At 33.3% G+C, this 9255-nt stretch overlaps 3 protein-coding genes across 3 annotated transcripts; all 3 read left to right on the plus strand.

The window, feature by feature from the left end:
- The first annotated feature begins 196 nt into the window (after positions 1–196).
- Positions 197–2062, plus strand: LOC107414948 (B3 domain-containing protein At4g01580-like). Its single transcript, XM_016023168.4, has 3 exons — positions 197–466; positions 805–1341; positions 1497–2062. The coding sequence occupies exons 1-3, from the start codon at positions 338–340 to the stop codon at positions 1770–1772; spliced, it is 942 nt and encodes a 313-aa protein (XP_015878654.3). The 5' UTR covers positions 197–337; the 3' UTR covers positions 1773–2062.
- Positions 2063–2933: 871 nt separating this feature from the next.
- Positions 2934–5561, plus strand: LOC107414962 (putative B3 domain-containing protein Os03g0621600). The gene is made up of 3 exons (XM_016023179.4): positions 2934–3260; positions 4333–4833; positions 4960–5561. Exons 1-3 carry the CDS (start codon positions 3141–3143, stop codon positions 5233–5235), a joined length of 897 nt encoding a protein of 298 aa, XP_015878665.3. The 5' UTR covers positions 2934–3140; the 3' UTR covers positions 5236–5561.
- Positions 5562–6070: 509 nt separating this feature from the next.
- Positions 6071–9255, plus strand: LOC107414947 (B3 domain-containing transcription factor VRN1-like). Its single transcript, XM_016023167.4, has 4 exons — positions 6071–6386; positions 6778–7476; positions 7802–8094; positions 8980–9255. The coding sequence occupies exons 1-4, from the start codon at positions 6285–6287 to the stop codon at positions 8987–8989; spliced, it is 1104 nt and encodes a 367-aa protein (XP_015878653.3). The 5' UTR covers positions 6071–6284; the 3' UTR covers positions 8990–9255.

Consider the following 9255-nt stretch of genomic DNA (forward strand, 5'->3'; position numbering starts at 1 on the left):
TGAGACGAGCCGTACCAATTCCTTGGGATTGTTGTTGGCATCACTTTCCATGCACATAGAAATAGACCAAAAGGACAAGCTTTTTATTTTTGGCTTGCGTGTGAACACAGATAGTTTGCTTGAAAGGTGAAAGTAGTCTTTCGAAGCAGCAGTAGATGTTGATCCAAGAGTCATGTTAATAAACTTTTTTTATTGGATTATTGGTTAGACAGGCTACAGAGAAGTTCTCTAGATATAATACTTTGTTTTTTCATATCAGAACTAGTCTCTCTAAGCTTAGTTAGGCTGGCTTTCCCTTCCTTATCTTTGGATTTCCTTGAAGCTTTTTGGGTTTCCAATGGCTGTTAAGCAAAAGGGTCCTTGGAGAAATTCTGGACCAAGCAGGAGCAGAATGCAGGGGTTGGATTCTCCTTCAGTACATTTCTTCAAGATAATACTTCCCTCCACCCTTGATGACCAAAAACTGGTAAAAAAAAAAAAAAAAGAAAAAGTTTTTATTTATTTATTTATTTTATTCATTTTAATTTTGGTTCTACAGAAGATTTGCAAATATTCCATTTGTGTAGGTTCAGAGTTGTGTTTTTTTCCCATCATTAAAGACTTTTTTTTTTTTTTTTTTTTGTTGAATAATTTCTGAGTTCAAGTGGTTTCTATTGTTTCAATGGAGGTTTGGCGTAATCCTATAATTAAGAATAAGTGGGATGCGGTATTAACGTTTGAAGACTTGCATTTTGCCTCGTAAGAATGTTTTCCTATGTAGTGTTTAGAAACTGAAACTGAAGAGTCTAAATCTGGGTCTTGCAGGAAATCCCAAAAAAGTTTGGTGAAAGATTTGGCAATGAACTCTCTACAATTGCTACCATCATAGTCCCCAACGGCCGCATTTGGCAACTGGGATTGCAGAAATCAGAGGGGAGTTTTTTTTTTGTTGATGGTTGGCAGGAATTTGTGGAATATCACTCTATAGATTCAGGCTACTTCTTAGTATTCAGATACGACGGGTTTTCAAAATTCCATGTCTGTATATTTAATAAAACTGCTACTGAGATTGATTACCCATGGAGTGCTCCAAGCAGTGATGTGGAGCCTCATTTTGACAAGGAGTCTTCAGAAGATCATGATGTTGATGATGAAGATGATGATGCTGATGATGATGAAATTTCAAAGACCAAACAACCCGTTTCTTCTAATGAATTTATAGATAAACTGATGTTTGCTAGTAGGCATATCTCCAGATTAAAATTGTCTATGCAAAGTAAGAGGGCACTCCATGCTGCCAGAAGTTGCAAATGCACACGTCCTTCTTTCATTGTTCTCTTGCATAAATATAACAAGCATCTGGTGAGACCATATATATATATATATATATATATATATATATGTATATTTACTGTTAGCTTTGAATTTGTTTTTTTTTTTTTTTTTTTTTTTCGTGGTCATTATAAATAACATATATAGCTTTATATATGCTTTTTTCTTAAACCTAATGTCTGCAGCATGTGCCTACGGAATTTGTGATGAAGTACATGCAGAGCTGTTCAGAAGTTATAACACTTGAGGCTTTTAATGGGAAACAGTGGCATGTTAGTTGCAATTCGAAAGATCTTAGAAGTTCAAATAAGAGAAGCCTAACCAAAGGATGGCGTAGATTTGCGAGGGACAACAATTTGAAAGCAGGCGATGTCTGTGTTTTTGAGCTGATCAAGCGGAAGGATACTCTGCTGAAAGTTTCGATATATTATGCAGATCCAGCAAAGAAATGCTCAAAGTAATATTAAGCTTAGTTTGAACTTTGTAACAAAAGGGACTAGTAAACTAGATATAAATCTTTTTTTCCCGTATTTTGAGTGTTTGTTTAGTGATATGGCCCATCCAAATGGGTATTGAAATAGCATATGAACCTTGTTAATCTTGATGGTTTTGAACTTACTGATGTATGGTTAACTAGGCTGTTGAATCACAAGCTTCTTTAAGTATCTTCTTTGTGACTGAAATGTTTGAAGTGATTTAAGCTTTTCATGTATATTTTAAGATATTTATCGATTTATCTTGGTTCAGCTAATCTGTGGTATACTATCGATGGTTGAGCTAAGGTCAAGTATCTTCTTGCTGAGCATGAGAATTCTGGTAATATGAAATATAAGTGAGAAATCCTTAAAATGATCATGAATTATGTTTTCCAAATCTTCCAATGTATATGTGTCTCTTAACGTTAAGCAACATTGGTTCTCAAAAGGAGACAGGGCCCAATTTTGCTTATTCCTGGTTCTCAACAGAAATGGATCAACTGTGAAATTAAAGTCAATTTATATTGAGATAATTTATATAATAAAATATAATTTTTCTAAATAATTATTAAATTTCTCTTGCTGTTTAAACAATAAACAACTATATGACTATAGATTTACATCACCATAGATCAACTAGATTAAAACCATTACAGATTGGAGGATCAAATAAAGCTCCATTTTCTTCCTAATCTTGAAAATGTGTTTGCAAATTATATACCACCCTCAAGTGTTTACCAACGTGTTTATGCCAGTTTATTGAAAATTGGCAGTTTTATATGCCTTGGAAATTGGAATATCAGGTTTGGTTGAAAATGAACGAGTTGTGGAGCGAGCCGTACCAATTTTTCGAGAAAATCAAGTTTTCGTTTCCCTTTTCATGCATGGGATGATACCATGATAGATAGATATAAGTAGACCAAAAATGATAAATTTTCTTTGGCTTGTCTAATAGCACTGATATTTTGCTTCAAAATTGAAAGTAGTCTTCCAAAGCAGAACACTAGACTGTGGATTGAATAGTCATGTCAATAGACTTGTTTTGGGAATTTGTTGAAAAAGAACCCAGTTCTGAATCTTTCTTCTTTATGTATCCCATCGTAAAATGTAACGAGTTTTTTCACCAAAACTACTATGTCTGAATCTGATGTGAAAAAGGAAAAAGTCATTACTCTCCCTATTCTCCAAAAGAGAAACTACTCTGTCTTTCTTTCTTCTTGTTTTTAAGATTAACTTCCTTGAAGTTTTGTTTTTCACATTTCGTTGAAGCTTTTGTTAGGTTCACATTTCCTTGAAGCTTTGTTTTTCACATTTCGTTGAAGCTCTGTTTTTCCTTGAAGCTTTGTTTTTCACATGGGTGCTAAGCAAAAGGGTGGACCAAGCACTAGCAGTGGTAGAATGCAGGAGTCACATTCTCCTCCAATGCATTTCTTTAAGGCAATAATTACGTCTACCATTCGAAACCAAAAACTGGTAATACCAAGTTCTTCTCTTCTTTTCCTTTTTTTTTTTCTTTTTTTTTTTTCCCAGAAAAAAAAAAAAAAAAGAACTTGCTATTATCAATTTTTGGTTGCCAATGGTAGATAGAATTATTGCCTTGAAGAATCGCATTGGAGGAGGATGTGAGGCGTTTCTTCAAGGCAATAATTCCATTTACCATTACCATTCGCAACCAAAAACTGGTAATGGCAAGTTCTTTTTTTCTTTTTCTGTTTTTTTTTTTTTCCCCCCCAAGAAAAAAGACATGCTGGCTGTTTTCTTCTTCTTCAAGGTTAAGCACTTAAAAATATATACATGATTAAGATAAAATGTGAACTTGTGCTTACCTCGTAATGTCTTTTGTTGTTGATTTACCCAAAAAAAAAAAAAAATTGCCTTTTGTTGTTGCCCGTTGATAAAATTAAAGTATGCCATTTGTGTGGATTTAAAGTTGTCTATTTTTTATTTTCCCCATTTCTGAACTTGAGTGGTTTTGAGTAATAATATTAATAAAGTTAAATAAGATACGGTATACAAGTCTGATAGAAGGAAAACAACAATGAAAGCAAGATTGAAACCATTAAAACTTTGTAGAAGCAAAAAAGAAGAATAAGACGAACAACAAAATCCTCAGCTTTTCTCATTCATAGACCACGTAGTTACACTGACTTGGTTATTTCTATTTATAGGGAAAATAAGAACCAAAAACTACTTTAACAAACTGACACAGACTAACTAATCTGGCCCACGTAACTAAACTGTTGATAGACCACTTTAATCAACATGATACAGTTTTAATCTGTTGATAGACCACTTTAATCAACATGATACAGTTTTAGAACAGCTTTTTAATTCATTGCTTCAGATTTGCCTGCTCACCATTCTTATTAATCAAAGCAGTGCGTTTTGACAATATCATTTTGTCTTTTTTTTTAATGTGATCGTGTGACAATATAGAATGCTACAATATTATTGTTTAGGGACTTCATTCTATATACTGCAAGCATGTTTTCCTGCTTATCAGAAACCGAAACCATAAGGAGTCTAATAAATCTGGGTCTTGCAGAAACTCCCAAGAAAGTTTAGTAGAAAGTTTGGTAATGAACTGTCTGCCATTGCTACCATAACAGTTCCCAATGGCCGAATTTGGAAACTGGGCTTGCAGAAAATTGGGGGGAGAATCGTGTTTGTTGATGGTTGGCAGGAATTTGTGGAGTATCATTCTATTGATTCAGGCTACTTTCTTGTATTTAGATACGATGGATTTTCGAAATTCCATGTTCGTATACTTGATAAAAGTGCTACTGAGATTGATTACCCATGGAATGCTCCAAGCAGTGATGTGGAGCCTCATTCTGACGAGGAGTCTCCAGAGGATCATGATCAAGATGATGAAGATGATGACGATGACGATGTTGAAATTATAGATAACAAGATGTTTGCTAGTACACATCTCTGTAGACGTCAAATGTCTATGAAAAATAAGAGGGCAATCCGCGCCGCCACAAGTTGCAAATATGCACATCCTTCTTTCATTGTTCTGTTGCCCGGTCATAAAAAGAATCTGGTGAGCCTATATGTATATATATATATATATATACATACAATCTACTCTGAATTTCTTGCTTTTTTTCTTGTTTCTTTATAAATAACATATGTGGCTTTATACATGCTTTTTCCTAAATTTCTGCAGCATGTGCCTATGGGATTTGTGATGAAGTACATGCAGGGCTGTTCGCAAGTTATAACACTTGAGACGTGCAATGGGAAAAAGTGGCAAGTTACTTTCAGTTTGAAAGAGCGCAGAACTACCAACAAGATTAGAATATCCAAAGGTTGGCGTGGATTTTTGAGGGACAACAATTTGGGGGCAGGTGATGTCTGTGTTTTTGAGCTGATCAAGAAAAAGGCAACTCTTCTAAAAGTTTCAATATATTATGCTGATCCAGAGAAGAAATGCTCAAAGTAATTTAATTAAGTTTGAACTATATGGCAAAAGGACTAGTTAAGCTAGATATCTAAATCTCTTTTCTCTTTCTTTTAAGTGTTTTTGTTTATTGATATGCCCACCCAAGTCGCCCTTGACATAGCATATTATAATTGTTATTAATCCTGATGGTTTTGAACTTTTAGTTACTTACTTATGTATGGTTGGTTGGGCCAGCTGAATCACCAAGGAGACCAGTTTAATCAGGTCTCTACTTTGTGACTGATTTGTTTGAAGTGATTTAAGCTTTTCATGTATACTTTAAAGACACTTATGATTTATAGATTAACAACTAATTGTTTTTGTGATTTGTGACTAAATGTTTTTACAATTTCTAACCAAACAAATAATTGTTTCGGTTGATAAGGTTATTTATTTCTAACCAAACAAATAATTGTTTCGGTTAATAAGATTATTTCTCTAAAAAGAACATTTTGTTTAACTAAACTGGAAAAGAAAAACATTTTTCCAAACAATACCGGCAAACAATCCATGAAAATGTCTTACCCCAATTTTTTACATGCATTTAATGAAATAAAATTTTCAATTTTTAATTTTCTGTTTATTTCAATATCTTTTCTAATTCATCATTTACCACACAATGAAAAATAGTGATTTTACCCAAAAAAAAATAATAATAAATAAATAAATAGTGACGGTGGTATTTTATTTATTTATTTATTTTGACTTCTATTGAAAAGAAGTCATCGGTTACGGAATGCATGTACATAGAAGTGCAATTTACTGAAAAAGAAAAAGAAAATGACATAAAAGTGCAATACAGGTCAGAACTTTTGAAAAAAATAAAAAAATAAAAAAAAGAAAGAAAAAAAATGACAATAAATAATGAAATAGAAAAACGACGAATACTGTGTGAAAATCTACGATGGATTCCTCTGTCGCTGTGCTTATTGTACACCTTTTTGCAGAAGGTGGTCCAGAGAGCCAGGCTTTTGCTTTCTTCGATACATGTTTTCCCATCATTTCTCACGAGAACTTCTTGAAGGCTAAAGCATTGACCTTGGTTTCCCATGGCTGCTACTAAACTTAACAATCATCTACGGGGCTCAGATTGTCTTCCAATGCATTTCTTCAAAATAATACTTCCCTCTACACTTAAAGACCAAAAACTGGTAAAGACAGCTCTCTTTTTCTTCTTTTTTTCATTTCATTTATATGTTTGGTTTTTGATAAAACTGGTAAAGGGGTTTTTGTTTTTTGTCATAAATACTGTTTCTTTCTGCTTTTAGCTAAGAATATCTTGAAAATGTGAACTACTGTTTACTTCATTATCTCTCTGTTTTTAGTTATCATTTTTTCTTTTCCCCTTTAATTAGTTATGATTTTTACTATATTTATTCTTCATGTTTCCTGTCTAAGTGTTACAATTCTTGACATATAGTTATAATCCCATTTTTTGGTGAATTATGGGAGCCCCATTTTAGATCTTGGAAGAATTATGTATGTAATTTCATTTTATTACTTAAAAAAATTGAAAACCGAGTATAAATCTGGCTCTTGCAGAAAATCCCAAGAAAGTTTGGTAAAAAAATTGTCAATGAATTGTCTTCAATTGCTACCATCACTGTTCCCAATTGTCACACTTGGAAGCTGGGATTGGAGAAAGCTAATGGAAGAATTTCGTTTGTTGATGGTTGGCAACAATTTGTGGACTACCATTCTATAGCGTCTGGCTATTTTTTAGTATTTAGATATGAAGGGTTTTCAAAATTCCATGTCTATATATTTGATAAAAGTTGTACAGAGATTGACTACCCAATCATGAATGGTGTATGCAATAAGTTGGAGCCCAAGAAGGAAGTTGCAGATGATGATAGTGATGATGATGTTGAAATTTTAGAACATTATGCAGATCAACAGGGTTGTAAAAAAAGGAAGAAGCCTTGCCAGTGTGCTACTTGTATGAAGTGCAAAGTACCTAGAAAGAGCAAAAACTGTAAATTGGAAGAACAAGAAGATGAAATAGCATTATCAGGGGATGTGAATATATTTAATGGGAATAAAATGCCTGCCTCATATGGTTTGACAACAATTGATGAAGATGGATTGATGTTCATCTGTAGATCTTTCCTTAGCTCTAAAATTAAACCTGTGATTTCCAAGGAAAGTGAGAGGGCAATCAATGCTGCCAGAAGCTGCAAGCGCACACATCCTTCTTTCTTGGTTCTCTTGAGGAGATATAATTTAAGCTGTCATTATGTGGTGAGCCTATATAAACTCAATAATTTCCTATTTTGCATTGTGGCGTCCAATTACATGTGATCCGGTTGAATTATACAATGGATTACATGTAATTGGACGCCCTCTAGAACAAATTATGGACGATTACAATACATAAAGGATTGAAAATTAGAAACCGTTGTGAATACGAGTCTTCTAACTTCCAATCATATAATCATGACATTTTGCTATTGAGATGATTTGTCAAATACTTTGGTATATAGAACAGCCGTTTATTTAGCCTTTTTTTATTGTTGCTTTGTTGTATAATAACATATAGTAATTGTAAGTTTGTAACTATGTTTAGGATGTGCCTGGAGAATTTGTGATGAAATACATGAGGAATTGTTCAGATTTCATAAAACTGAAAAGTTTTAGTGGAAACAAGAAATGGCATGTAAAGTGCAGTTTGCAAAAGGGGAAAAAATCTATTAAGAGAATAACCAAAGGATGGAATGTTTTTGTCAAGGACAACAATTTGAAAGTAGATGATGTGTGCGTATTTGAGCTGGTCAAGCACAAGCAGGATGATATTTTGTTGGAAGTTTCAATATACTATGCTGATGAATATGCAGATCCAGTTAAGAAATGCTCAAAGTGGTAATGTATTCATATCATATATAAACTTGTTCCAAGTTTGGAAATGTTATATTTATTTGCAATGTATTAGCAAACTAGATAACTTAAAGGTGTTATTTACCTAAATAATAATAAATAAATAAAAATTGGGTGTTTTATTTAATACTGGTATGGAGCACCATTCAAATGTAGTGGATCTTACATTATTTCAAAATTTATTTTTATTTCCTTCTTCATTCCATAGGTATCTCGTCTTATTTATAATTTCTCACACAAATCCAAAAAGGGAAAACGAAAAAAGAAAGGTGCTGTGTAATGTTAGGTTTGTTGGGGCACTTGATTTTCTCCTTTCTTTGGATCCTTCTATTCTTAAATTTCTTGTGCTGATTCCACTGCTTCTTTCTCTATTCTTATGTTGTTATACTTTCTCATCTCTTCCTACAATTTCTCTCTTTCCCTCCACCCTGCTACTTCTCTCCTGTGTAAGAAATTCCTCTCCCCTTCCTATGTTTGGGCCCACTGAATTACCATGTGGGATTCTCCTCTTTCACTCATGTTTGGATCTGATTGGAATGTGTGGATCAATTATTTTGTTCTTGTGCTATGGGTCTATCAATGTACGCATATGTATTGGATCTTGGGCTCTCTGTATTTGTTGTCTCGGAAAGTTTTTCCAATGTTCCTTTGCTGTGAAAGTTAGAAATCTTCTTTAATGCTGGTCGAGCAGGTTTCATTAGAAGTGATAAAAGGATTTTGTGTTAAAATAATAATAACGTATAATTAAGTAAATAAAAAATTGAATGGAAAACCATTATATATATATATATATATAATGCACTTTGTGTACATGTAGATTAAGAAAAGGACAAGGTTTTCTGATATTCCAGTATCTTTCTTGTGTTTCAGTGGCTGCTAGGCAGAGACGTGGGCGGGCAAACATGGGGATAAGCTTGGGGGGTCAGATTCTCCATCCAATTTCTTCAAGATAATAACTTCCTTCCGTCTACCCCTGAAGTCCAAAGATTGGCAAAAAGGAATAATCACTTTCATTTATATATATATATATGATATAAGAGGATGTAATTAACTTTGTTCCTTTAATATGTTTTCTCCATGAAGTTTGTAACATTGAGAACGTTACATTTGGATTTGGCATTTTAATTGTATTTTATTTTATTTTTA

Source organism: Ziziphus jujuba, chromosome 8 (assembly GCF_031755915.1).
Source record: "Ziziphus jujuba cultivar Dongzao chromosome 8, ASM3175591v1".
Taxonomy (NCBI): Eukaryota; Viridiplantae; Streptophyta; class Magnoliopsida; order Rosales; family Rhamnaceae; genus Ziziphus; species Ziziphus jujuba.

Coding starts and splice junctions, on each gene's coding strand:
- LOC107414948 (XM_016023168.4), top strand. CDS start 338: ATGGCTGTTAAGCAAAAGGGTCCTTGGAGAAATTCTGGACCAAGCAGG. Junction 467..804: donor CCCTTGATGACCAAAAACTG/GTAAAAAAAAAA, acceptor TGGGTCTTGCAG/GAAATCCCAAAAAAGTTTGG. Junction 1,342..1,496: donor ATAAATATAACAAGCATCTG/GTGAGACCATAT, acceptor TAATGTCTGCAG/CATGTGCCTACGGAATTTGT.
- LOC107414962 (XM_016023179.4), top strand. CDS start 3,141: ATGGGTGCTAAGCAAAAGGGTGGACCAAGCACTAGCAGTGGTAGAATG. Junction 3,261..4,332: donor CCATTCGAAACCAAAAACTG/GTAATACCAAGT, acceptor TGGGTCTTGCAG/AAACTCCCAAGAAAGTTTAG. Junction 4,834..4,959: donor CCGGTCATAAAAAGAATCTG/GTGAGCCTATAT, acceptor AAATTTCTGCAG/CATGTGCCTATGGGATTTGT.
- LOC107414947 (XM_016023167.4), top strand. CDS start 6,285: ATGGCTGCTACTAAACTTAACAATCATCTACGGGGCTCAGATTGTCTT. Junction 6,387..6,777: donor CACTTAAAGACCAAAAACTG/GTAAAGACAGCT, acceptor TGGCTCTTGCAG/AAAATCCCAAGAAAGTTTGG. Junction 7,477..7,801: donor ATTTAAGCTGTCATTATGTG/GTGAGCCTATAT, acceptor AACTATGTTTAG/GATGTGCCTGGAGAATTTGT.